The sequence below is a fragment of the Megalopta genalis genome, chromosome 1, assembly GCF_051020955.1.
Source record: "Megalopta genalis isolate 19385.01 chromosome 1, iyMegGena1_principal, whole genome shotgun sequence".
NCBI lineage: Eukaryota > Metazoa > Arthropoda > Insecta > Hymenoptera > Halictidae > Megalopta > Megalopta genalis.
In genome coordinates this window covers 33,374,727-33,402,060 of record NC_135013.1, presented here as the reverse complement: position 1 = coordinate 33,402,060, position 27,334 = coordinate 33,374,727, and the positions used below count along the sequence as shown (strand labels likewise).

Here is a 27,334-nt window from a genome sequence, read left to right as displayed (position 1 = left end):
ATGAATCACAGGATTCAATTTTATATGCATAAAATGCACTTTGTCGTATAAAATGGAAATACTATAAGTCAGAAGAATTATTTTAGCTTTTCAATTAAGATGGCTTCCAAAATGGTTCAAAAATACTTTTAATATCATCATAGTTTAAATTTAAACAATTGTTAATAGTATAACCGTTGCACGAATCAAAGGATTCATTTTTAAGTGCATAAAATGCACTTTGTCATATAAAATGGAAATACTATAAGTCAGAAGAATTATTTTAGCTTTTCAATTAAAATGGCTTCGAGTGCAAAGGGTTAAGCGAAAAGATTCCGATCAAGGAAGCTCGATGGTTTTGATCTTCGGTAGAAAGATCAGATAAAATATCAAAATACTATAAGTCAGAACAATTATTTTAGCTTTTCGATTAAAATGACTTCGAGTGTAAAGGGTTAAGCGAAAAGACTTCGATCAAGGAAGCTCGACGATTCTGATCTTCGGTAGAAAGGTCAGATAAAATATCAAAATACTATAAGTCAGAACAATTATTTCAGTTTTTCGATTAAAATCGCTTCGAGTGCAAAGGGTTAAGCGAAAAGATTCCGATCAAGGAAGCTCGATGGTTTTGATCTTCGGTAGAAAGATCAGATAAAATATCAAAATACTATAAGTCAGAACAATTATTTTAGCTTTTCGATTAAAATGACTTCGAGTGTAAAGGGTTAAGCGAAAAGACTTCGATCAAGGAAGCTCGACGATTCTGATCTTCGGTAGAAAGGTCAGATAAAATATCAAAATACTATAAGTCAGAACAATTATTTCAGTTTTTCGATTAAAATCGCTTCGAGTGCAAAGGGTTAAGCGAAAAGATTCCGATCAAGGAAGCTCGATGGTTTTGATCTTCGGTAGATAGATCAGATAAAATATCAAAATACTATAAGTCAGAACAATTATTTTAGCTTTTCGATTAAAATGGCTTCGAGTGCAAAGGGTTAAGCGAAAAGATTCCGATCAAGGAAGCTCGATGGTTTTGATCTTCGGTAGATAGATTAGATGAAATATCAAAATACTATAAGTCAGAACAATTATTTTATTTTTCCAATTAAAATCGCTTCGAGTGCAAAGGATTAAACGAAAAGATTCCGATCAAGGAAGCTCGACGGTTCTGATCTTCGATAGGGTTTTGCGTCGACGATTACCGACGAACATTTCACCGTGTTCTTTACGCAGAACCGGATACTGTGTCCACGTTGTATGCAAATAAATAGTGCGGCACGCTTCGAACAGCTGCATTTCCTTCTATTTCACTCGCTTCGAACTATGTGTATCCGCAAGAAATATTGGATCAACAGGTGGGCCGTCTCAGAAAGCTAAATTTAGTGCATGAAATATTCAGCTGCAACCGTGTGACATGTGTACAATTTAAATTTCATATATTTATCCGTCCTTGGGGTTGGTATAAACGATTCCGAGTATGTATTCGGGAGTAAAGCGGATATCATAATTAACCGTGCGCGCGAACCTTGTTCATGCGTGTGCGACGATCACGAATAAATGAAATTTAAGATAGCAGAAAGATCAAAGGAATCTGTGACTATCGAATTTGGCTCGTGTTTCTTCTTCTTTTTTGCAATTAATGCGTCAAAAGCTTTATTTGAAACTGAGGTCGACAAGCTGTGAAATAAAAGGGGATGCAGAAGCGAGCAATTTTTAATTTGTTGAGACTGTTAATATTTGAAACAGAATTTTATCTGTCGCATATTTCAACCATAAATACAGGAAAGTAGCATAAGATCTTAGCGGTCAGATTTTGAGTCTTTAACCCTTTCATGGGTATACAATATGGATTCTCAAGAAAATTGGAACATTCGCTTATCATAATTTTATCATATAGTGATACAGCTGTTATTCATTTTCCTATTATTCTCAATTTCTCACCCCTCAAAATTAGGGGTGCTGAGACCTATATATAGATGGCAGCACGTTTCAATGTTTCAATATTTGAGCCTAGTGCCCGTATGCGCGCTCTCTAAAAGGGGGGGAAAAGCTTAGTTCCCAGTACCTTCGAAAGGGTTTTAGATTAAATTGTAGATTAAATTAAATCGTAGGGGAAGATTCGTTCGAGGATTTTACCGAGATGGATTTGTTTATTGCACAGGTTTCGAACAACATGTATACGCTACAAACGTGCCTGACCAGCATGATGGGCCGGCCGATAACCATGGACCAATTACGGCAGGACGTGGGGCTCATGGTGGAAAAAATCACGTACGTCACGCTAATGTTCAGGAGGGTGAGGCTACGGATGGAGGAGTACGTCTGTCTGAAAGTAATCACCATGCTCTCACAAGGTAAGTATTTTCGCCTAATACGGTAAATCCTCCCTAATCGACGCTCGGATTGCGCACGAAAATGGACGTCGGCGCTTTTTTAAACTTTCACGTTAATTTACGGTTATTTAGGACCAAGAACAATTAATAAATCGTATGCCACTATATTCGTAAAACTCTATTCTATCTTTTAAGACCGATTAGAGCTTCCTAACGATTATACTTTTCACGCAATGCCTCATTTTTGTCGACGATTCCGGGCTTTTTTCTTGAGCAATTCGGTTTCCGGATTTTTCTTCGGGGATCAAAGCTCTACACAAGAATTATGCATTAATTATTGTGTTATTTGAACATTGCGGCTTCTTTTTTATAGTTAGTATCTTTTCTTCCCGAATTGAAAATAGCGTCAATTAAGGAGAATTTACTGTGTACCCGCTTAACAACGGTTTAACACGATCCACCTGTAACGTTTTCGAGAATCGAAAAGTATAAAGTAATTTTGCAATTTTTGATAATGCTGCAATTGGAGATGCAAAATGTAAGTTCGCTACCGATTGATACAAACTTTTACAAATATTTGCGGAATCGTGATCGCGATCGTTCGAAAACTTTGTAACTTTTCGTTCAAAATAACCTTCGATCTTCAAATAATCGTGTTATTTATATAAATACATACGGTATTTTATGCAAATGTTTGTTCCGATCTTTGGTTCAGCAACAAGTACTTTCTCGAACGATTTATCGTAGAACGACGATCCAATTATTTTTATTAGAATTACTTTAAAGATCCTTCAACAATTTCCACAATCTAACCGATCCGTTTCATTGTTCTCTTTTCATTAAAGCTTCCAAATTCAAACACAATTTTCGAGCACGACAATTTTTAATTAACATCTGCGTAACGTGCAATTTTTATGTATGTATAAATCATTATTACGAATCATTATGGAAACCAAATGGGTCATTTTTGTTCTTTGATAATTTTTATAAATTGAAAACAGTATATACACAAAATCATAAATACATAAAATCCACAATCTAAATCTCGTTCGATTGTAGAAAAATACACTGTCTGCACAAAAATATATAGCAAATACATAGCAACATTTGTGGCAAATACAAATGGACGGGGATCGTAAGAAAAGTACGAAGGAGCTTGTTGCCGAACGAAATCCGAAGCAAGTTAATTAAGGAGCCCGTGAAAGCGTTTTGTACATGTTCACAGTGTCGCTTTTGTTTCTGTCCTCTCTTAGCACGTGGAGGTACAATGGAATTAGAACAAATACAAGAACGGTACATGAGCTGTCTGCGAAGTTTTGTCGAGCACAGCGCGCCCCAACAGCCGACTCGGTTTCACGATCTTCTCGTCAGGTTGCCGGAAGTAAGTTCGAGAGAAGAAGCATTTCCGGTCGTTCAAGCTAACTATGATGATAATAATAATAATAATCTCGTTGCAACTTTCCAATAGTTGTATACCGAAACCTTTGAGAATTACGAATGCCGTCGAGGCATCGCTTTATACGATAATCACGAGTCGAAAAAAGATCAAAACAATCGAGACACGTTGCCTAGTATAATCAGTACATATCGATAGTTAAATTGCGGATCGGTTTGCAAAGTGGCCAGGTCTAAGTCGAATCTGTTTTCTTGCTGGATTCCAGGTACAATCGGCGGCAGCTCTTCTACTCGAGAGTAAAATGTTCTACGTTCCTTTCCTATTGAACTCAGCAATTCAAAGATAGTAAATAAAAAAGCCCAACTGACGATAAACGAAGCTGACTACCTATATACATACTATACATACAAACATATAAATATATATGTACATGCATACGCTGGTGTATCTATGTATATATTTATGTATATGTATAATATAATATATAAATTTACACACAACCACCAGAGAGAGGAGAGAATGTAATAGAAACCGATCGAACAAGAATGCAAACAGAGTCGCGGAAGAACCGACGAAGAAACAGCAGTGACCACTTATACGGGGGACATAATACGGGGGAAAGGCTTTGTTTGCGTATTGTATGATAATTATATAAAAGTACGTTATAAATAATATAAATCTGTGTGTTCGTTGCATTGTACAAAACGAAGAAGGAGGTTTTAAGGAGGGAACGGAGAGAGAGCCGTGTGTGTTGAGAAACGTGATAAAAAAACGGAGGAAGGGACAAGGGGTGAGCCTGTTAACGGAGGATGGACGAAACGGAAGAGACGTGGAGAAGAACGAGGAGAGAGAATCAGAGGAAAAGCGGGAGGTGCGAAGATTGCGGAGGATAGAGTATAAAGAGAGCACGAGAGACGAGGGGAGGAGGATAGAATGCTTTAAACGAGAGAGAAATAAATGAAATTCGAGAAATAATTAAATGAAAAGAAAACTATAAAAGTTCGAGAGGGAGAGAGAGAAAGAAAGAGCGTGTGCGAGCGAGAGCGGGAGAGAAAGATATAGGGCGAGTGAGATATTAGAGAGAGAAAGCGCGCCACCTCGAGATGAGGAAATCAATCGAGGAGGGAACTGAACTTTTTTATCGAAACTAAAAGACTATAATAATATATTTCTGTACGCAGTACCGCGCAACTACGTCATTGTGTGTTCACGTTGCATAATCCGATCGATAATAAGACTCTCGTTACGTACGCTCACTGTAGGCCATCTACTACCACCTACTACTACTACTACTACTACCACCTACTACTACTACTACTACTACTACTACTACTACTACTACTACTACTACTACTACTACTACTACTACTACTACTACTACTACTACTACTACTTACTACTACTACTACTATTACTACTACTACTACTACTACTACTACTACTACTACTACTACTACTACTACTACTACTACTACTTACTACTACTACTACTACTACTACTACTACTACTTACTACTACTACTACTACTACTACCACTACTACTACCACTACTACTACTACTACTACTACCACTACTACTACCGCTACTACTACTACTGCTACCACTATAACTACTACTCTCCACCACTATCAACTAAAAATAGCAGACTACCAAAACGACCGAAAGATCAGTCGACCGATGATGATAATGGTGATCATAATAATAATGATGATGATGATGATATGATAACGCTGACGATGATGATGGTGATGGTGATGATAATGGTAATGATGGTGATAATGACGACAATGATGATGATGATGATGATGATGATGATAATAATGATGATGATGGTGATGGTGATGGTGAAAATGATGGTAATGATCGACGACGGATCACGAGCAAATGGCACAAAAAAAAGAACGATCGATCAGCGAAACATCGGCCGCCACACACACGTACACACATACATACACACTCGCCTCTATACGGATTTTTACGTGCAAGGCACACACGCGTGTAATTATATCATTAATAAATAATACGACTGGCATCGCATACGTGTGCAGACACGAGCTATACGCATCCTCGACTGATAGAACTGTAAAAAAAAAAGAAAACTTGAAGCCCCTGCATACTTGAACCCTTCTCATCGATGTTGTCCACGTGATTCTATGGCCCCACCCTCTTAATCAGCGATCGTCGTTATCGTTACGAGAAAACAAAACAAAACTGCAAGAAGCGTAAGTGTGATAATATTTCGGTTAACGATCGAAACGGGAGAATACACAGAACAACGCCGGTGGCGTCGACCGTTCGAATATCAAATTGAGGACGTCGTCGTCGTCTTCGTCGTCGTCTTCGTCGTCGTCGTCGTCGTCGTCGTCGTCGCTGGAAGAAGTCTCTAATGGCAACTTTGGTAAATCGGATGGACGACGCGTTCCGCGTGACAAACGAAGACTATACACGGAACCGTGTCACGGCGCGTGCAATTAAAAGAATTCCGCTCTTAGAGATAACCGGATGAAAATGCGAACCGGATACTGGAGAACAGAGAGACTTTGGATGGGATTCGTTGTCGTCCTCGTTGTTATTATCGTCCTCGTCATCGCTCCACACTCCGAATCAAGGTCCAAGCGCGCAACACAGAAGACTATATTATATATATATACATATATATACATATATATATGTATATATGTTCACCGTTTTGTTAATTTACATTTTATCGCCATCGACGTTAATCTCTGCGCGTAAACGTGCATCATTCACCGGTCGAAGACACGTTCTTGTTCGCGACCATAATCTCTTTTCGTGTCCTCCGGTCGTTCCCGGCTCGATCCTCGTCCCGCATCGTGGATCCGGCAGCGGCGTTCCACGCGATCGTCCGGAGTTTCATTAAAGTTGCTTTTAACAGTACAAGGACGTTCGCGCGACGAACTTTTGTAAGGGTTTTAGCTGACCGGGCGAACGTCCCCGCGGAATTATCAAATCGAACCTTTTCTCGATCGGTGATCATTCGAACCGGACGTCGCGAAAATCCGGCGTGCGTTTTTACACGTGGAGGATCTGATCTTCGAATTAATTAGGCGCTGGATCCACGGGGGACCGTGGCGAGGATCGGGCCACCATAACCGAACGCATAACGCGCGCGAGCACTTCGTTTCACCCCCGTTGAAAGCAAAGAGAGGGCGACGTTCGATCGTCGATCCGCGGCGACGGATGATCGTTCATTCTTTCGTCTTTTTTTCCTTTTTTCTTTCCTCTTTTTTTCTTTTCTTCTCTCTTTATGATTCCTCGCTGAAACGACTGCGATAATTTCATAGTATTATAAATAACGTGAAAGGAAACGAGAGAGATAAAACGTGTAGGATGAACGTATAACCGACGCGAAGAAAGACAAAAAAGAAGAGAGAAAAAGAAAAGATAGAAAAAACAAACACGAACTACGCGAGGGGCCCGGCGTCTCTGTCTCCGCTGGGGGCGGCGTATTATACTATAATTATAAATATTATATATTACGGCGACAAAGAGAGAGAGAGAGACAAAACGGAAATTAATTAAGGGGTTCGCGACTAAACGAGTTCTCAACATTTAGCAAAAATGTAGATATACATATATATATGATTGTATATGTATATGCGTATATGTATGTGTGTCATCGGACACGTGTGATATTCGGCTACCCCCTTCGAGGCGCCGGAGACGCCGGATCCTCCGGATTGGCTCAATTATTTAAGGATAGCGAGAACGCGTTTATAGGAGACGAATCGTACGGGAGAAAGAAAGAGCGGCAAGCAAACGAGAACAAAAAAAAACAAACGAGAGAAACTAAGTAGAAACCGGTGCGTGAACCTGACGCCGGCCGAAAGCGTCGTTCGTGTCCCTCGATGCAAAACAAAGAAAAAAAATAGAAAGGAAACGGAAACGAAGCGAAGGGAGAAAGGAAGAACAAATAACGCTCCTTTGTATACGCATACGCAAAATGGTTGATCGGCACACGTTCTATCGCAACGTACATTGTTTCATCTTGCCTCCATAGAAGTTATCGTAAGGTACGCGCTAATCATCGGCGCGACGGCGGCCACCCGTTCGTCGGCGACGGCCTTCTGACCCCTAACCTTGAACCCGTCTGTCCCGAAGATCCGTACCACATTCGCCCGGAAGTCTTCGGTCGTTGCATTTATCTCGTTCGTTCTCGTCGACCACGGGTCGAGGTGACACACAAACCACCAACCGAATTTTCTGCTCAAGGTGTTCCGCGAACGTTTTTTCACCCTCGAGGGACTTTTCTGCCCGCGCCCCGCGAACCCGACCCTCCCCCGTCGCCTTTCGACACCCCCGGAAGGTCGGTTTAAAGTCGTCGCGAACCGGTGGCCGTCGTTGCACCCCCCGGAAACACACTACCACTACCACTAGTACTACTACTACTACTTACTACTACTACTACTACTTACTACTACTACTACTACTACTACTACTACTTACTACTACTACTACTTACTACTACTACTACTACTACAAGCATACACACGAGAAATCAACACGAACTATTCGCAGACCTTGGGCCTACTAGCCTAGGGATACTTGTCCATACTATAAGACTTAACTAACGATGGGATATTTCATACGGTAAAACAAAAAAAAAACATGTATATTATTCGAAGTTAAGGAACTGGGGGTAACGGTTCCTGTATTCCCCGGACATCATCGTACACTTGTCTGTGTTCAATCGTGACGGTCGATGAGGTCGCAAACCGTGCAAGAGAAACGAAACGAAGCGAACGATAATTAACGGAGAAAAAGAAACGACGACAACAAAAAAAAACACAAGGGAAACACATAGAAACGATGAGAGAAGAACCTCGCTGAAAGAAAAGATATTCTCTCTATATATATATGTATACGTATATATATATATATTTATTATATATGTATATATGTATATGTATGTTGTAAGGGATCATCGACCATTGGCCAACGCGTTTCCGTGGACGTTTTAACTTCTTCCTTTTACGAGAGGCGCGAGTGTCCTCGGCGCGCGCGCCGGTTGCCGTGAATTTTTGCGCGCGAACAAATAATGTTTTGCTTTCGAAGTTACCGTTTGTATAGATCGTGCAATCACAGAGGGTAAAGCAACGTACATATATGGTATTTAAGGGGATACGTTCGTTCCTTTTTGCTCTCTTCCTTCTGTCTCCTATCTTCGTCGATATTCAACAACCCTTCTAAACGCAACCCCCGACCTCACGTGTCCCGTCTCCCCTTCATACATCTCTGCGTACCATCCATCCATCCATCCACCCTTCCCGCCCCGCCCAACTGGCCCTTTATTCTCGTTAGTTCGTAAAACATTATGTACTTCCCGCGAAGAACTTTTTTCTCGTCGCGACCCTATTTATTGTTAGTGTTGTACATACGAGTGGCAGCGACGTCGGTCGCGAACGAACGAGAACGACGACTCGGAGAAAGAGAAGAACCGTCGCGTTGTACGTACATTTAAGGATACGGTTGAAAATGAGACAACAAAGAGCAGATGGAAGAAAGGAAAAGAGTAAAAGCAGAGAAAAAAAGAGACAAGCAAACAAATACCGAAAATATTATATAACCGGGATCTAAGAAGAGCACCGAGTTGGACTGTCTTTATATTACATTATATATATATATTAAGTATATAAATATAAATATATAAATATAAATATGTATATTGTATAAAAGCAAAACAAAAGGAACAAAAAAAAAAAGAAATGAAACTGTGCATCGATGTCTGGGAGTACAGTGGCTGCTTACGGGAGAGCTACGAGTTGGATCAGCAAGACTTAGGGCATTATACTACCGCGAGTATTATCATGCCCAACCTTTAATATTTAAGTGCGAGTGAGAGTCTATTTGAGCAAAAGTAAAAAAAACTGAAAGAAACTGATAAGAAATTTAAAAAGAGAAAAAAGAAAAAAAATAACAAGAAACACACGCCTCTCGTTTGTGGGTTTTACTTTGTACATATTGTACGAAAGGTTTAATAATAACTATGTTGAAAGTACTAGTCCTGTCTCTTTGTATAATTCCGTGTTATACCTGCTCTTGTACGGTGCCGAGCGGCGCCCGCGGGTGTTGCTGACGCGTTCGCCGCATTTTTTCTAGCGAAATAATCTATGCAATTATACATACAATATATATAAATATATATATATATATATATATTTTCACTCGCAGGCGTCCCCGAGGCAACGCGATTCGCCGATGTTGTTGCTGTAATTCAACGGACGCGCCCTCACCCCCCGCGTTCGCAAATATCCGGATCGGCGAATATTAGACGCGTTACGGCGTTCGAAACGCTATACAATTTACAAATTCAACGGTGTCCATGTAAGAATTGTTCTCGAGTTTCCTTGCGAGGAAAGAGACGACGCGATCCGTGAATTCGAGAGGCATCACGGAACCGATTACAGTAATGTCTCCCTTAATCGACGCTCGGATCGTCCACGAAAATGGACAATTCGGGAGGAGGAGCCTTGCGAATTCGAGCCCCGCGGTTCATTCTCATAGTTACAAATTGTCAGGAAATATAAAGACGAGCTCTCGCAGCTCGTCTTTATATAACCGAAGGTATAGTTTTCGGTATAATTTTCATCGGTTCGATAATTCCAGCTGATTATCTTCGATAATTCTAGTTAATATATAAATATAAACGTGTAAAATGTTGCCCGCGTCATTTTCCAAGAGTAAATTCTCCGTAATTGGAGAATTCTACAGCAATTCTCAATCTTATAGTTGCCGATTTTCAACGATTATGAAAACGAGCCGCGAGACTCGAACAATCGTGTCTCCTGTTCCCAAATTGTCCATCTTCGTGCGCAATCTCAGCGTCGATTAGGGAGACATTACTGTACATCGAGAAGATACGCGCGGCACGCACTTGTTTTTGCTTTCTTCCGCGGTTAAATTTATGCAAAAGTTTATTTCAACAGGGTACAATTCGAAGAAAAGTTTTCGGTCGAAACGAACGTGGTGTTCTCGTCGACGGGAACCACTTTCGTCCGAAAACTTCTTTTTCCATTTCTTACGGTCCGGCGACAGTTACTACGACACACACATACATACGTATATATACACACAATGTAAACGAATTTGTCGGTGGTCAATTGTGTCCACTCGCAGCGGAACAAAGATCGCGTGAAACGTATCGATGCGTATCTTCGACGTCTGCCGGATGTTTCCGTGATTTCTCGAATTCGCCGGCTCGAGATAATCTCGGCCTGCGAGAATTATAATTATTGGTCGTCGTGTGGCGCGAGCTTACCGCGGATATTTCGAACGCGCCGCGTTTCTGATCGAACGAAAAAAAAATCAGCGCGCCGGAGCGGGCCGCTTGTCACGGTGCAGCGAAAGATGCGCGAAATGCAAACGTTAACCCAGAAACGACGGGCTGAATGAAAGCACGAATGCCGGATTGGCAGAGAAAAGAGGAAAAATATGAAAAAAGATACTTTTTCAATGAGTGAGTCAAAGTTACCAATTTCTACCTACGTTTAGGAAATACATTTTTATCGTCTTGTTTACCTTCGACTATTCCTTTTGTAACTGAGATTTGGGCGCCGTGTGAATCGCCGCTCTGCCGGGAACCGGATGCTGCGCTCATATGCCACCAAACACACAATTTTGTTTGTTTCTTTTCTTGCACGAAGTACGCGCGCGCGCGCGCGCGCGCTCGCGAGAGAGACGCTTGAAAAAATTTGTTGTAATTCTCGTTGACGGTTCGTTCGGCCGAGAGAGTGCTTGAAATTTTCATTTTAGCGAGCACGTGTCGCTTACAACAGAGGAACCATTGTTATTCCACTGGGATGTTTGTTCGTTCTTCATGCATTTCGTTGCGTTTTCTATCGTTCATTTTTTCTCTCTTTTTTTTTCTTCTTGTAGTCCCTTTGATTATTCCCGAAGAACCGTACTGTACTTAGATTCTTACGTGCGCGCGAATTCGCGAACGGGAGAAGCTTTTCTTTTCTTGGTCGCGTTAAATTCGACTTCGACGCGATACACAGAGAAGCTTGTCCTTGTTTGTAGTAGTATTTTTTTCTTTTTTTTTCTCATTTGATAGAATCGATCGGACTCTGTCGAACAGGCCGCGATTTGAATTTCCGAACGCGTGTCCTTGAAACCAAACGCTCTAGTCGGTGGCGAAGAGAATGCATATACATGTATACATGTATATATATATATATATATATATATATATATATATATATATATATATATATATATATATACATATATGTGTGTGTATACGTTTATTGTAAAGAAAAAGATTTACATATTCTAGTTCTTAATTTATTTTCCCATCGTTGCCGACGATTTCGCGAGTGTTGATCGGGCTTGTCCGTGTTGCATTTTTCATTTGCATTTCGTTCTTTGTATCGAAGCTCTCGAAATTGATGTTCTCTTCTGTATTTTTGTTCTCTCTCTCACACACACTCTATCTATCTACCTATCTCTCTCTCTCTCATTTTTCTCGTTTTTAATTGTTTAACCCAGTGGCGAGCGAATGTTAGCAATGTAAATTACGCGTTACAACGAGAAGCGGAGGAGGGGCGCGCTACAAACCTTGAACAGAGAGCGTAAAATCTTTAGGACTTGCTTTTAACGTGAGTTACGTGTAAATAGAACGGCGATACCGAGGAACAATAAATTCGTTGTTATTGCAAGGATTAAGGATCGTATGGTATATATTGTTATTAATCCGACCAATAATCGGGAGGCTGTCGGTTCCGGGCAAAACAGGCTAGATTTCACAGGTGGCGCGTAAACCCCCTGTATTTTTATGAATAAATAAAATATTTTAAAAAAAAAGTAAATCTGAAGTCTGTTTGGAGATGCCTTTCATAGGGATTATAAATGTAGATAATATATTATACATAGTGAACATAAATATACTATATTATTATATATATAAATAGTAAGGAGTAAATAGAATTATTATATATATACGATGAAAATAATATTATTACAAGTAAATAAACTAATTAAAGATGAAAGCAGATCTTTATGAAATCTTTATTATTATTCCATGCCCATACCCTACAAACGAACGGTGGTTCGGTCTCTTCTACTTTTCATTTTTTTTTTTTATTTTTTAACGGTGTTTTCTCATTTTTGTCTTCTTGTTTCGTAATATCGTATATATTGTTGTATGCATGTTGTACACCACGTGGTACACGCGTATTGTACTCTATTAATTTATCACAATGAACAGCGTCGGGAATTGTAAGTTGTTGTTGTTGTTGTTATTGTTGTTGTTGTTATTGATGGATGTCGTTTGCAATTTTTTGCGCACTTTTATTACAGACGTCTCGTTACATTACAACATAACAAAGTCTATACTTTCAAGGTACATGTTCGTTTAAAATGTTGTCTACCTGTGAGATCTTTAAGGATTATGCGCAGTGTTCAAGCTCCTGCACAGAACATTAAGCTAAATTATTAGTCTCGCCGTTTAATAATGTCATTGTCTTTATAATCATCCCTGGTTCCTGGATCCTAACGATCTAGAATACGGTCGCAAGCGCTTGGACACTTCGATAAGATTAAAGCGATCACAGACAGAGGCATTTAAAAGGTGATTCCCTGCGAATACCCAGGTAGACACAGAAGCTAATACTTTTAGGTTCCCTAGGATGTCCGTACTACGCAGGCATTCTCATGCATCACCTCCGTTTCACGGTACAAAGAGGCTGCAAAACCGACGAGTCGAGTTTGTAACGTTAACTCCGTGTCTTGCGTCGCGTAATGATCTATCTAATACAGTATCAATAATGTAAATATAAAAGCAGTGATTAATGTAAAATCGTGTAATTGCATATCGTAACAATCTGGATATATATAAATCGTATTTCTTCATTTTCGTCTTCTTCGTTCACCCTGCGCTCCCCCCACTTGCACTCTCTCTCTCTCTTTCTTTCTCTTTCTTTCTCTCTGTCTCTTGCTCCCTTTCTCTCTCCGTTTTATTTTTTTGTTGTTTGTTCTTTATCGAAAAATGTAAAAAGTATTCATATGTAAAGCAATCGAATTGGACGCCGAAATATCTTACATGATTAATTAATAAAGTCGAAATACAATATAAAGGGGATTATCAATGATTATAGTCTCAAGAATTGTAAAAAAGTCTGAAGAAAGTTCTTTACACACGCCCATGTTAAGCTCTCTGTTATTTATATGATCCGTCCCCCTAGTTCGTCTATGATTATCCGTCGGTAGAAAGTATTTACTTCTAATAGACCGTCGTGTTATAGTTCTGAAGGCACTGTTCAAAAGTTGACTATACTTCTTGAAATAACAAGTCTTCAAAACATCCTCAAAACGATCTCGACATGGAAAATCGTTACAAACGTCGACGCAAATTTTCACATGCCCCGCTCGAACTATATCACAAAATTCAAAATAGAGTAGTTATTTTTTTTTTTGTTTTAACTTCGACAGTGAATGCCAATGCCAATGCCAATGTCGTTATCTGTCGGGTCTGTGATCGATTAGGAATATCATGAGCTAACAAATCGATGGTCAGAATTCAGGCTTATGGTACGCAATGGCCAGTGCACTTCCGTTAATTATGTATCAATATCGTATCATTATATTACACAAACGCTTATTAATTTAGAGGCACATTGCTAAAGGTCTCGGTTCTTAAAAATTGCTCCCTACATTAATGAAAACTTATGACAATCTAGTTATTACAATTATTCAGTACGACAGCGATTTGGCATATAATGTGGAAACTGTACAAAGATTCCGAGAATAATAATAAGAATAAGAATAAGAATAATAAAATAATAATAATAATAATATAATAATAAAAATATAATAATATAATAATAATAATAATAATAATAATAATAATAATAGTAATAATAATAATCAAATTATTGCTTAGTATTTAGTGATACGTGGCTGAGAAGGCCGATACTTTGAAAGTAAAATTTGATTCAATACTATTCAAGTTATTTTTGCATGGTGTTCACGTTGAGCTCATAATAAAATCACACGAAATATAAGATAAAAATTGTCATATGCATAGAAATAATAACAACTTCTAGTATATAATACAATTGTTCTACTGAATTTCCTTACCTAGGCAGGAAAACTTTGGCTACTGCTACATACTATTTGTACCTCGGCAGAATTGCCGAATTTATGCTGCTAAAAACACTGATTTGCTCGTCTAGAATAAAAAGAATTGCACGCAGCACACACAGTATCTAAACCAGAACAGATTAATTACATACTCAGGAAGACCTTAACAGTAGTATATATGCTCACGCTTTAATAAACCTGAATTCTACGCACAACGATCGTAATATCAATTAAGCATTCACTATACTCAGAGACTCTTCTTTTGCCGGAATGTTTAAACGCTTTTTTTCCATTTATTCATTCGTACTCTAATGAATCACTTGTTGTTCACGTTCGTAACTTGTTTAAAAACTCAGAGCTCCTTAGCATGATGCATTCACAATACTGCTCTGAGATGCGAATGCTCTACAGAATGTACACAGTAGACAGCAAAAGCGTCTAGACCACAGAATGTTCACATTTGTTTCAATGCAAAATACTTTACAAACTAGAGAAATCAGGCTGATGCAATGGCAGGCGCGCTATGTATAAAAAAGTTAACATTCCAACATATAAAAATCGATATATATTTCCTTAAAAAATTTCCTTAATACACATTTTCCCTGAACGGACAATCGCATGTTAATTCTGATTTTCAAGCGATTCTCTTATGAAAAACATAAAGAAACATTTTGGTTTCGCATGGAATTCTGGATAATCCATCGTCTTGTGATGTTCTTTTTGTATTTGGAAAATTTTGTGCTCTGTCATGGTACCAGCCTGTGTCCATCAACGTGAAGAAACAGTCATGTAATCCCGTAAAGCCTAAACACAGATACCACCTCTCTGCATCCAAACAAATAGACCACAGAGTGAGATCACAAAAAGTATGGTGTAGGGATTATTGGTGGAATTACTCTTTCAGAATCAGGCACTGCTTCGAATAGCACTGGGCGTCTTGAATCGACAGTTGTAAACTGTAAAATACTAGCTATGTTACCACAACGATAACAATAATTTGGAGCTGACCATACTGTTACAAGTTTATCGTTAAACATATATCTATATCCTGTAAATAAATTTAAAAGAAATAAAATTAATAATATCCTATTTCAGCATATTTTAATTATGCCAAGTCTATACAAAAACATTTATGTACCTTCATGAACCAATTGATGAGCTCTACAAATGAGTCTAAGGTCGTTGATTTCCATAAATTTGTATGTTACTTTACTGCCAAATAACCAACCAGCTCCACGTGGACTAATAGTCCATGTTTCTACATCTTCTGGATCAGACCAGACCAAATCACAAAAAGCACCTACAAATTGAATCCAATGTAAAATAGTTTTTATTACAAATAAATTTAATTAATCCGGTACAACATTAAAGTAATACAAGTACCTTTGTGTGGAATCTCTTGATTCCTTTCGATCGTTCTAATTTGATCTAATGCTCTAATAAGTGGAGATAATCCACCGTGTACACATAGTACTTGTTCATCAATTAACTACAATAAAACATACATAATTATGCAACATGAAAATAAATATAAACGTAATATACATATATACAAATATTTTTAAGTACTAACGGCAGCAACTGTGAGCAAGTCGAAAACCCTACAGCAGTGTTTCCAAGCATTAGCATTGCCATATTTGTTCTGACACTCATCTGTATGTGATATATAAATAATTATTATAATATGTACATTCATACAATAAATTATATTTTATAATTTATAATATATTACTTTTTTTATAATAAAATATATACTGACCATAAAAACCATAAACATGAGTAATTTGCCTGGATTCATGATTTCCTCGAAGCAATGTTATTCTATCAGACCATTTAGCTTTAAGTGTGAGTAGGCGGGTAAATGTTTCTAAACTATAATACCCTCTATCTACAAAATCTCCCATGAATATATAATTTGTATCAGGCACAGCGCCTCCATTTCGAAATAATTCTTCTAAATCATAAAACTAAAAAGAGATAAACGATTTTAATCGATACATACAAAAAAAAATTCGTAGCTTTACTATCGAAATACTTATCATTATCTACTACAAATATCGATGTCTTGTTGAGGTTAGAACAAAAGTATGAATCTTACCTGGCCATGAATATCTCCGCATACGGTAACCGGAGTGGACACTGGTTGAATATTAGATTCTTCTACTAATAAGTCACATACTATGTCACAAAGTTTCTAAACAAAATTAATCTAATTATTGGAAAGAAATACAGTGAGTATAAGTAACCTATGCGCTTGCATTTAGTATCTTATCCAACTTATCGTATAAATATATTATAATTGATATATCAAGAAATAATACTTTGCACATGTTATTTACCTTAAGATCATTTTCCGGAAGGTATTTGCACTCTTTTGCAATTTCTATCCATTTATCGATGTCTGACATTTTGGAATCGTATTGTAGGAAAATACTGATCGCGCCCTCACTCACTACATATATGTATACAGAATTTATAGTTGATTTGTATTTTTAACAACTATTTCACTGAATTAATTGGAATCAATCCCTCGATTACAATTCATCTCAATTCATCTTAAGCACAAGATTTGATGAGCTTTAGTTATCGTTGAATTAAGGAAAATTATCTTTTCCATCGTGTAAGACGCAACCACAACCCACGGCAACATACATACGATTAAAAATGACCAACTTCAATTCTCTTTAACCCTTTTATCCTATTGGCTAGCACGTTTTTATAGCGTAAAATGAAAGTATTAGGTTGGAAACTATGAAACGGCCGTTGAATGATGTAAATCGCGTTTTGTTTCCATCTGGTTTCGGAGAAAAATAAAATAAAAATGGGATACAAACACGAAAAAAATTTTACGAAACGAGCAAGAAGAATACCTTTAAAATTTATAAATAAAAATATCGAGCGCACATTACAATGAACACAGTCGCAGCTGAACACAGACTAAACAAAAACGTCCGTTTCATAGTTTCCAACCTAATACATGCGAAAATAAAAAATGATTATAACAGAATTTAAAAAATCATTTATTCAATTTCTATTCATATAAGTATCAGTATTATTATTATTCAGTCTCAGAATAAAATATTGAACTTTTGTATAACTAATGTATTGGCCAATGATCTTATTTAACACCTAGGAATTTTTAATTTATCATTAGTAAATATATACATATAAGTAAAAACATATTCGATGATATTTGCACAACAATTACAATCATCAAAATCTGAGGTCAAGATCAAATAATGTTACTTTACATGTATGTACATCAAAGAATTCTCATAACACAAGTGAAGTTGGCTCATCATATTAACCAATATTAATGAAACGTAGCTAAAAAAATTGCTCTTCAATTGCCCATAATTGCTCACCAATTAGTTTCAATTGCTTAGTTATCCTTTTCGAGAAATATCCAAAAAAAAAAACGTTTTGAGACGACTAGTGACTTCTATGAGAGGCTGGGGTCTTTTAAAAATACGAAAATTCTGAAATAATGCATAAAAGGTGCTGCATGACCTACCAAAGAATTGCACTTTTCATCTAACTAATTGCTCAACTTTTCACATGCAACAATTTTGTCAATAAACAATGAATTTTCAATAAACAAATATATAAGGAACTAGGAGCACGTGCTGTTCATGGCTGCCAAATATCAATTGCCATAGATACTCAAAGAATTACTCTAATTCAATGTACGATAGTTTAATCCAAGTCTTGGAATAAGACTATACGCAACATTGATACCTTGAAAACAGTTTTTGATTTAATTGTCAACATTTTATTAGAGTACAGAAAAACATGATTTTCACGGACGTCTACACGTGCTTGGTATATGCATATACCAATTGATATTTGGCAGCCATGAACAGCACGTGCTCCTAGTTCCTTATATATTTGTTTATTACAAATTCATTGTTTATTGATAAAATGATCGCCCCTGTAGAGGTGAACAATTAGATAGATGAAAAGTGCAATTCCGTGTTTTATGTATTACTTCAGAATTTTCGTATTTTTAAAAGTCCCCAGCCTCTCATAAAAGTCACTAGGCGTCTCAAAAAGTTTTTTGGATATTTCTCTAAAACGATAAGTGAACAATTAAAAGCAAGCAATTATGAGCAATTAAAGAGCAAGTTTTTTTTAGCTGTGTTTCATTAATATTGGTTAATATGGTGAGTCAGTTTCACATGGATATGTCAAATAAGTAATACTTTAGATATTCTTAAATAACGATCTGTTGTAATAAAAGCTCAATAAGTAGAAGTAAGCTGTCTAGGGAAATAAACGTAGATTACACATACATATATGTATAAGATGGTCCGTTTGGCTTTTGCAACTGAAATAACCATATACATGCACACTGTTTTTGGGGGTAAGATAAATTAACTTGTATGCAATTATCAGATGATATGATTGATCTTTCCTAGTTACACTAAAAGTGCTCGGTATTATTCTTGATTTCTGAATATCTTTGAAAACGGTAAGGTAGTAACCGACGGACAACAGAAATAGGCTCTAAGAAGAATAAACACTAGCATTCCTTTGGTATCTGACGTCCAAAATGTTCAGGAATTCAGGGCAAGAACTCCAAGCATTTGTTATAATACTACGAACGAATCTCTTACATGAGATACAACCCATTTCGCTAATTACGCAGCCATGTATGTTTAATTTAGAGGATACATTAAAATGAATAAAAATATATTTTGATGATCAAGGTCGCTTGAAGGTTATATGCGTGTGCAATCTTCGATCTTGTAACACGCTTTCTAACGTTATTCAAAGAAGATGGGTTTCATTTGTCAGAATAAATATAGATAACCTTGATCTCTTGCAAAAAAAAGATACTTTGAGAAAGCTGTTCCGCCAATTACGATAGTCATCTCTTCGAATCAAATAATTTCACCTAATTTACCCTACCTCTGAAAGGAATGTAAACGTATCATTCGGGTAAGGAAAGACTACAAGCATAAAACCTCGTTACTTCAAACGCTTATGCATTAAGCATCAGCCAATGAAACAATCGTTTTTACAAATGTGGTAACAAAAAAGTACCATAGTACTATTCTCATTGGTCACCGCCTACTTTCTCAATGATTACAAACGTTCCGCGCCAGTAAAAGTATTTGCCGCGTAACGTTCAAAATCAATGGGGGACGTCGACGGCGAGGACGACTGTTAATCGCGGTAAGATCGGGAATAGACAAAAGGTGTAGTTCCAGCTTCCTTCGATAGCAAATTACGGTGGGAAGTGGGAAAAAGGTCAGCAGCAGGAGAACGATATGGATTTTATCTCGCGGCGAAAAGTGGGTCACAACGAAGGCGCCTGTGCGCACGCTTCGATTATCGATTGAAACGTTACGTGCCTTGGTCCGTACGCTGGATCTCATTTATGTGAACGCAGTGGTGTGCGGAGGTTTGTGGCGGCGAGTTTCTTGCAGTAGAGCAGTGGCTGACATCTTTCGTTCGTGGTCCGTGCAGAATCGCAGTTTTTCGGTAAAAATGCGGTGAAATTCAATGTAGACCGACCGTGCCTTCGCGATATCGGCCATTTTGGTAGTGCGCATTTTACACGAAAAACGGATAGGATAACTTCTGGCAGCTACCCTCGACGGTTGTGCGTGGAAGTGGTGGCAGCTCGGTGTCGCCCACAGGACACAGCCGTGAAACTGAAAACGATCGTGTTCTTGGGTCAGTGAGCACGCAGCCTCGACAAAATGGCAGGAAACACGGGTATGGAACAGTTGATCCCGATCGTGAACAAGCTGCAAGATGCGTTCACACAACTTGGGGTGCATATGCAACTCGATCTACCACAGATCGCAGTGGTGGGTGGTCAGAGTGCTGGAAAAAGTTCCGTTCTCGAGAACTTTGTCGGAAAGTAAGTATCTCTCTTTCCCAATCGTTTCGCCGATTTTTTTCTCCATATAACATCATCGATGAAATTGCTCATCCTAGCCAGGAGAATATTCAGACGTTTGATACGAAGGCGTGGCGAACTACGCCACGTTATAATTTTAATATCCGTCATCGGTTATTCGAATTTTTCTATCCCCCCTGTTCTATGCCCCTTTAGGTTAACTATTTTAATCCCTATCGATCGTGACATCAAAATCAACTATATCTTTATGATGCGAGGCGGCCTACACAGCGACCTGTCAAAGCGTTCCTCTTCCTCATTGTCTATGATATTTGACCTTTCACTGAATTATTCAGATTATTCAGACTTTTAATAAACCGAACGATTCGTTTAATCGTTCACACCATAGTTCGTTTCTTGTCATTTCGTGTTACTATGTTTTTTTCTCCCTAAACATCTAATCGAACTGCTTGCAATTTTCAGTATACAAATGACTAAAAATCTATGAATTTATGATACGTTTTAACCCATTACGAACCGTAATTCGTAAGATATGGGAAAGTATTCTTTTTTACTGAATCTTGTTAATTAGAGACTAAGAAAGATTAATTGATCATTTTCTATCCTCCAATGGTAGATGCACACCATGTGTGGCTAAGTGTTATATATTTTTTTCGTTTAATAACCATTTTATAATCAGGAATATCAAAAATACTCTAGTGTGTGAACTAACAAATATAGTGCAGGAATAATCTAGATAATTTCCTTCATGATAATAGTTTTGTACTAAAATTTATATTTTTGTGTTAGATCCTTTTTTTCCAATGTAATTCATAAAATGTATATTATTGCGTAAAATGAACACTGTGTAATTAATTATCGCAATGATAAAATTTGTAATGATGTTCTTTTCAGAGATTTCTTACCCAGAGGATCTGGCATTGTAACCAGAAGACCACTTATCTTGCAATTGATTAACAGTACAACTGGTGAGTCATAGATAAATTGATTATCAATCTTCCATACTACAGAGTTAGAAAATTTTGTATTGGAAAAATATTAGCAGTTATCATAAATGTAAACAAAATTCTGTACAATCAAAGATTAGATTAACTTTGCTCAGCATGAATGTGTTTTATTTCTCTTTCTTTGAACGTATAATATTTCTTTCAGTAAAATATTCCTTTTGCATGTACATATTATAAATTATGTACATGATGAAAGATTCTTTTGTAGTAAGTTTGATGACAGTATCTTTAAACTGTTATCTATCACATTTCCTGTGACAATGAACTTTTGATAAGCAGAAAGTTGAATGCCTTATTAATTTCAGTACAAACATCAATCTTAGAATACTAATTTACTATTACACTTAAGGATATTAATTCTATGTTCTTTTTTTTTACTATAGAATTTGCTGAATTTCTACACTGTAAGGGTAAAAAGTTTGTGGATTTTGATGAAGTACGGAAGGAAATCGAAGGTGAAACTGATAGGGTGACTGGCAGTAACAAGGGTATATCCAACATACCTATTAATTTAAGAGTGTATTCACCAAATGGTAAATTTATTTTTTCACTATGACCTATATTAAATTTTAAGAACATATTAACTCATTAAATTTTTGATTAACAGTTCTCAATTTGACGCTAATTGATTTACCTGGTCTGACAAAAGTACCAATTGGGGATCAACCAGTAGATATCGAAGCTCAAATTAAAGCTATGATTTTTCAATTTATCAAAAGAGAAAATTGCCTCATATTAGCAGTAACTCCAGCAAACACTGATTTGGCAAATAGCGATGCTCTTAAACTTGCTAAAGAAGTAGATCCTGAAGGTAAAATTTAAGCTGTATCTGATATTTTATATTAAGTATGGAAAAATATTTTTATGCTATAATTTTTTTTAAGGTGTACGTACAATTGGTGTTATTACAAAATTGGATCTCATGGATGATGGCACCGATGCAAGGGATATTTTAGAAAATAAATTACTTCCCCTAAGGCGTGGTTACATAGGTGTTGTTAACAGAAGTCAGAAAGATATCGAGGGTAGAAAAGACATTAAAAATGCTTTGGCAGCAGAAAGGAAGTTTTTCCTGAGGTATAGACAATTAATTACTATGTGCTGTCATAGAAATTAAAATATTAAAACACACAAAATATGTATATAATATCTTTTTATTTGCTAGCCATCCATCTTATCGGCACTTAGCAGATAGATTAGGAACACCATACTTACAGCGAGTTTTGAATCAACAATTGACAAATCATATCAGGGACACTTTACCAGCATTGAGGGACAGATTACAAAAACAGTTACTTGCATTGGAAAAGGATGTAGAACAATACAAACATTTTAGACCTGATGATCCTGCCATAAAGACAAAAGCTATGTTGCAGTAAGTATATTTCCAATGTAGTAATTTTGATTATTTAATATAATTTTCAAGTTTACTACTGAAGATTAAAACTGCGAATTTATAAAAAGAAAGTTTAAATGTATAGTAAAAGTTTAAATGTATGTGTAACTAAGTTTATATAAAATGTCTTGCACCTTGTAACGTATATTCACAAATATCACATTTTATAAACTAAACTTATCTTCCATAGTTTTCTTTCAATGCACATTATGGGTGGAGGGTCTCTTGACATTTAGAGCATTTTTTTATTTTTCAGATCTGTACAATTGTATATGTAGGTATTACAATTTTCCTTTGTTTTTAACAAAGTGTGCATAGCTCGCATGCAAATTGTTATTCGTTTTAGTATCACTTCTGTAACTGAAGAGTGAACCATAACAATTGTTGTAACTAACAAAAAGAATTTTAACATTGTAATGAAACATTACAAATTACCTATTGCAGCATTAAATGTTGTGACTCTCTACCCATACAATTAATATTAATGTTTAGTGCTCTTCTATGCATTGATTGAAAGAAAAACATTTTTAAGGATGATACAGCAGCTTCAGTCAGATTTCGAAAGGACTATTGAAGGCTCCGGATCTGCGCAAATCAATACAATGGAACTTAGCGGTGGTGCTAAGATTAATAGATTATTCCACGAACGTTTTCCATTTGAAATTGTTAAAATGGAATTTGACGAGAAAGAATTGAGACGGGAAATTGCATTTGCCATTAGGAATATTCATGGTAAATTATCATTGCACATTTTTTATTTTATTATGAGAATCTAGCATGCACGTATGTTAGCATGCGAAGATTCTGCTGTGTTTAAAAATATTTACAAAATGGCTGTGTAATGTCATAGGTATCAGGGTGGGACTGTTTACTCCTGATATGGCCTTTGAGGCAATAGTCAAGAAACAAATCAATAGACTCAAAGAACCTAGTCTAAAATGTGTGGACTTAGTTGTACAGGAACTCAGTAATGTTGTACGCATTTGTACAGATAGGGTAGGTGATTTTTTTTCTCTGCTACTTACAAGTTGTAATTACGGATTATTAAAGGTGATCTTTCTTTTGTACGGCAGATGTCACGTTATCCTAGATTGAGGGAAGAAACAGAACGTATCATTACCACTCATATTAGGCAACGTGAGCAGATGTGCAAGGAGCAGTTGGTACTTCTGGTGGACTGTGAACTTGCGTACATGAACACAAATCACGAAGATTTTATCGGTTTCGCCAAGTAAGTTACTCCAATAGTTAAATATATATATTCTCGTAGTAATTCAGCAAAGTCAAAAAAGTAAATAATATGATCAACAATTTTTATTTTTATAAACCGCACATCTAGCGCTATATGTTGTTCTTATTACATTCATGACTGCAGCTATAGTTTTCAATGTACTTGTATACATTAATTTTCGTAGTCCTTTCTCTCGAAAAATGTGAATTCAGTTAATGAAACACTAAAAATAGCAATATTGCATTAACATATGAGAATAAAATGTCATACGAATATGAGTTACTTCTGTTTCTATGAAATCGTAATTTGAAATATAAAGTACATAATATTGGTACAGTCGGATTCATCGGAAATAGATTACCTAAACACTTTCTTTGCCATTAAAGATATAGAATTTATTCACAGCCGAATTTTTTGTGCGAATATTGACTTGCATCTCTACTGGCTTAAGATATTTGGGCGTTCTATCTTGGGTGAAATAATAATAAAAAAAAAAGATTCTCTCACTTGCAGTAATGAATTCTATATTGCATGACTAATGTAAATTCAACACATAGTATAGTTCACATAATGACAATATGCTTTACTAAAACAAACACTTATACTGTTAAAATTATGATTTTATCGTGAAAGTTTCATTCAGGTATCTTAAAAATGATGAAAATACAAAAATACGAGAACAGGCAGGTCGCATTTATACAGTTAGTTACATTAGAGTCTGCTTGTTCCATTTTTGTTTACGCCAATTTCGTTATTTATGTTAATACATATTTGGCTATACAGGGTGTCCCACAATTAGTAGTATGCACGAGGAAGAGGTGATTCTACATGCAAAATCATTCAAAATAAAAGGTAGAATGAAGTTTTTCTGTATGGAGTTCCGTTTTGGAGGGAATCGAATTAAAAAATTCATTTAATCTGCGTGTACTTGAATTCGATTTAACTTGTTTATCCAACACTGGTTACTTATATATACATTAACTTTTAGGCGACTATGCTCTCCACGCTTTAACTGCTCACGGGTTTTGTGAACTGTATGCTTTCGTGTAGCATTTTACACAATTTTTCTAGACACCCTGTGTAGTTGCAATTTATTACATGATAACAATAAACAAATTGTCTATCTCTTTTGGTGTGCGTTTGATGCAGTTAACGGGATGTTTTGCCTAATGGCTGACATCTACTTCATTCTATGAGATCTTCGTCTCTTTTGTCGATTGGCGATATAAGTTCTTAAGCAATAATTCAAGCCATAAGAAATACGTCAAACAGTAGAACCAATATCGCTAGATAATTTATGTGGCGTAGCAGTATTCTTATAACGTCGATGGCTAATCAGTGGTGAGCTAACTGGTATGCTTGTGATTGTCAATACTTTATTGTTTGCCAAAAAAGTGTAGTATTTTATAATAATGCAATTTGCATAGCATAAGTTAACATTAGAGAAATCATTCAATTATTGTTAAACATCATGGCGTTATAAGTACTTACTACAAGTAGAAATAACGAGTAACACACATAGACACATTGAATAATTTCATTTAAAGCAAGCATGTTCGATGAAATTTTGATTTTCTCTAAAACGAAGCTTCGTACGAAAAAATTTTATTCTGCGATTTCGATTTGTGTTTGCACGTAGAATCATCTCCTCCTCGGTTGTATTATTAATTTTGGGACACCCTGTATATCAAATATGTATACATATTATAATACATTTGTATACCGTATTTTCCTGAAAAAATTCGATTAGTTGAAGGTACAATGGAACTCAATATTAGAAATAATAATGTACTGTCAATGATCAGGTCTATACGGTATATTACAAATGTGCATGCTTTGCTAACGTCAGTTCACATAGCAAGCTTCAAATTAGCAAATATTGTTATTTCATTTTGCTCTTCAAAGCTCAGGTACATATATTCTTTGTATCATTAGTAAATAGTAGAATTTACTGCTGTTTTGTCTATTTCATGTATATTTGTATGACACTTTGTGTCATATACATAGTCATATAAAATTGTATCTCATATTTTCCCTCATTTCAATATATGCATACTTCTACTTACTCAACACTTGATACATATTCAAAATTAAAAAGAAAATTAATACAATGCAAAAATTAATTTATTGGTGAAATTTTTTTCATTTTTTGTAAATTCGATTTGTTGACATTTAATTGTATGATAATATTTTCCATCGACTTTCATTTCTGAAAAAGTACATGAATCTTAAAAGTATATTTGTATAATTTTATTCTTCATATTACTGTGTAATTAAGAATATTTCAAACAAATAATAAGAATATTATAACTTTTGCTATAACACTACCTTTTGTATGGTCAAAGGCAAGACATACTACAAGCAATTGTTCTGTATATTCAGCTGCAGTTCTTGTGTATAATTAATTCTTGTGCTGTTTTGTACATTATTAACACTGTCTTTATTAACTCTGTGTTGTACGAACTTTATGTATGTCTTTCCTTAAATTACATAGCATATACACATCTCCTGACATTTGTTTCCATTCATTAATTCTTTATACTTCACAATTAAAGAAATAATTTAATTATATCGGCAGCGCGGCAGCCAGTAGCCATAATGCAAGGTAAGAATTATAAAGTACATTGAAACAATGATTTACACTACATTTTTCTTCCTTTTCCATTATCACGCTCTTTTTTCTTTTATGCTTAATTTTTTATTTAAGTTTCCCTAGCATTCAGTTTTTATCATTTCTATAACAAACAAGATAATCCATAACATAAGAATTTCCAATTCGTTTTTATATTTCGCACAATAAAACATATGTGATGTTCTGTTTAGCGACTTTTTAATTTGTTAAACGTTAAGTCGAAATTTAAGGTTTTGTGATATGTTTTTAATATTGTATTTTTCTACATTATAATTACAATTTATGTACTATTTTAACTTGATATGACAAAGTAAATACAGCTTTAAAAATGTACAATACCAGAAATAGAAGTATATTCAGTGAAAATGAATAAAAATTAAACATTA

The 27,334-nt window shown here is 36.2% G+C and overlaps 3 protein-coding genes across 27 annotated transcripts in view; 2 read left to right on the top strand and 1 right to left on the bottom strand.

Annotated features, from left to right (window-relative positions):
• The window catches only part of Hr4 (nuclear hormone receptor 4), a 382,937-nt gene extending 370,219 nt beyond the window's left edge, over window positions 1-12,718 (top strand). For all 10 annotated transcript variants that reach the window (XM_076525977.1, XM_076525980.1, XM_076525975.1 and 7 more), the window contains 3 exons: window positions 2,141-2,333; window positions 3,566-3,693; window positions 3,974-12,718. In XM_076525977.1, coding sequence (XP_076382092.1) covers window positions 2,141-2,333; window positions 3,566-3,693; window positions 3,974-4,054 — 402 coding nt within the window. In that variant the 3' untranslated portion in view covers window positions 4,055-12,718. The remainder of the gene's footprint in view (window positions 1-2,140; window positions 2,334-3,565; window positions 3,694-3,973) is intronic.
• A 280-nt stretch (window positions 12,719-12,998) lies between these two features.
• PpV (Protein phosphatase V) lies at window positions 12,999-17,752 on the bottom strand. Of its 2 annotated transcripts, XM_076526049.1 has the most exons (8): window positions 17,681-17,739; window positions 17,150-17,604; window positions 16,909-17,004; window positions 16,570-16,777; window positions 16,384-16,463; window positions 16,194-16,299; window positions 15,949-16,110; window positions 12,999-15,858 (listed from the first exon to the last, which is right to left on the bottom strand). In XM_076526049.1, the coding sequence occupies exons 2-8, from the start codon at window positions 17,216-17,218 to the stop codon at window positions 15,668-15,670; spliced, it is 912 nt and encodes a 303-aa protein (XP_076382164.1). In that variant the 5' UTR covers window positions 17,219-17,604; window positions 17,681-17,739; the 3' UTR covers window positions 12,999-15,667. The 2 variants fall into 2 exon arrangements, with proteins under 2 accessions (XP_076382164.1, XP_033321625.1); XM_033465734.2 differs by having other exon boundaries at window positions 17,150-17,752.
• A 2,227-nt stretch (window positions 17,753-19,979) lies between these two features.
• The window catches only part of shi (dynamin-1 shibire), a 37,158-nt gene continuing 29,803 nt past the window's right edge, over window positions 19,980-27,334 (top strand). For 5 of the 15 annotated variants that reach the window (XR_013034700.1, XM_076526015.1, XM_076526035.1 and 2 more), the window contains exons 1-10: window positions 19,982-20,682; window positions 21,577-21,650; window positions 22,073-22,222; window positions 22,297-22,500; window positions 22,574-22,766; window positions 22,855-23,064; window positions 23,603-23,817; window positions 23,936-24,081; window positions 24,159-24,316; window positions 26,895-26,921. Coding sequence is in view for 14 of the 15 variants with exons in the window: in XM_076526015.1 (XP_076382130.1) it covers window positions 20,519-20,682; window positions 21,577-21,650; window positions 22,073-22,222; window positions 22,297-22,500; window positions 22,574-22,766; window positions 22,855-23,064; window positions 23,603-23,817; window positions 23,936-24,081; window positions 24,159-24,316; window positions 26,895-26,921 (1,541 nt within the window). In the remaining variant the exon portion in view is untranslated. Of the gene's footprint in view, window positions 20,683-21,576; window positions 21,651-22,072; window positions 22,223-22,296; window positions 22,501-22,573; window positions 22,767-22,854; window positions 23,065-23,602; window positions 23,818-23,935; window positions 24,082-24,158; window positions 24,317-26,894; window positions 26,922-27,334 lie in introns of all 15 variants that reach the window. The other 10 variants (XM_076526002.1, XM_076526027.1, XM_076526008.1 and 7 more) reach the window with 9 other exon arrangements.

What these genes read in the sequence shown, in the direction of transcription:
- PpV (XM_033465734.2), bottom strand. Translation starts at nt 17,218, where the DNA reads ATGTCAGACATCGATAAATGGATAGAAATTGCAAAAGAGTGCAAATAC. An exon ending in TCATGTTTATGGTTTTTATG is followed by an intron (nt 16,464 to 16,569) that starts GTCAGTATATAT and finishes TATCACATACAG; the next exon opens with ATGAGTGTCAGAACAAATAT. An exon ending in TCAAGAGATTCCACACAAAG is followed by an intron (nt 16,111 to 16,193) that starts GTACTTGTATTA and finishes TTCAATTTGTAG; the next exon opens with GTGCTTTTTGTGATTTGGTC.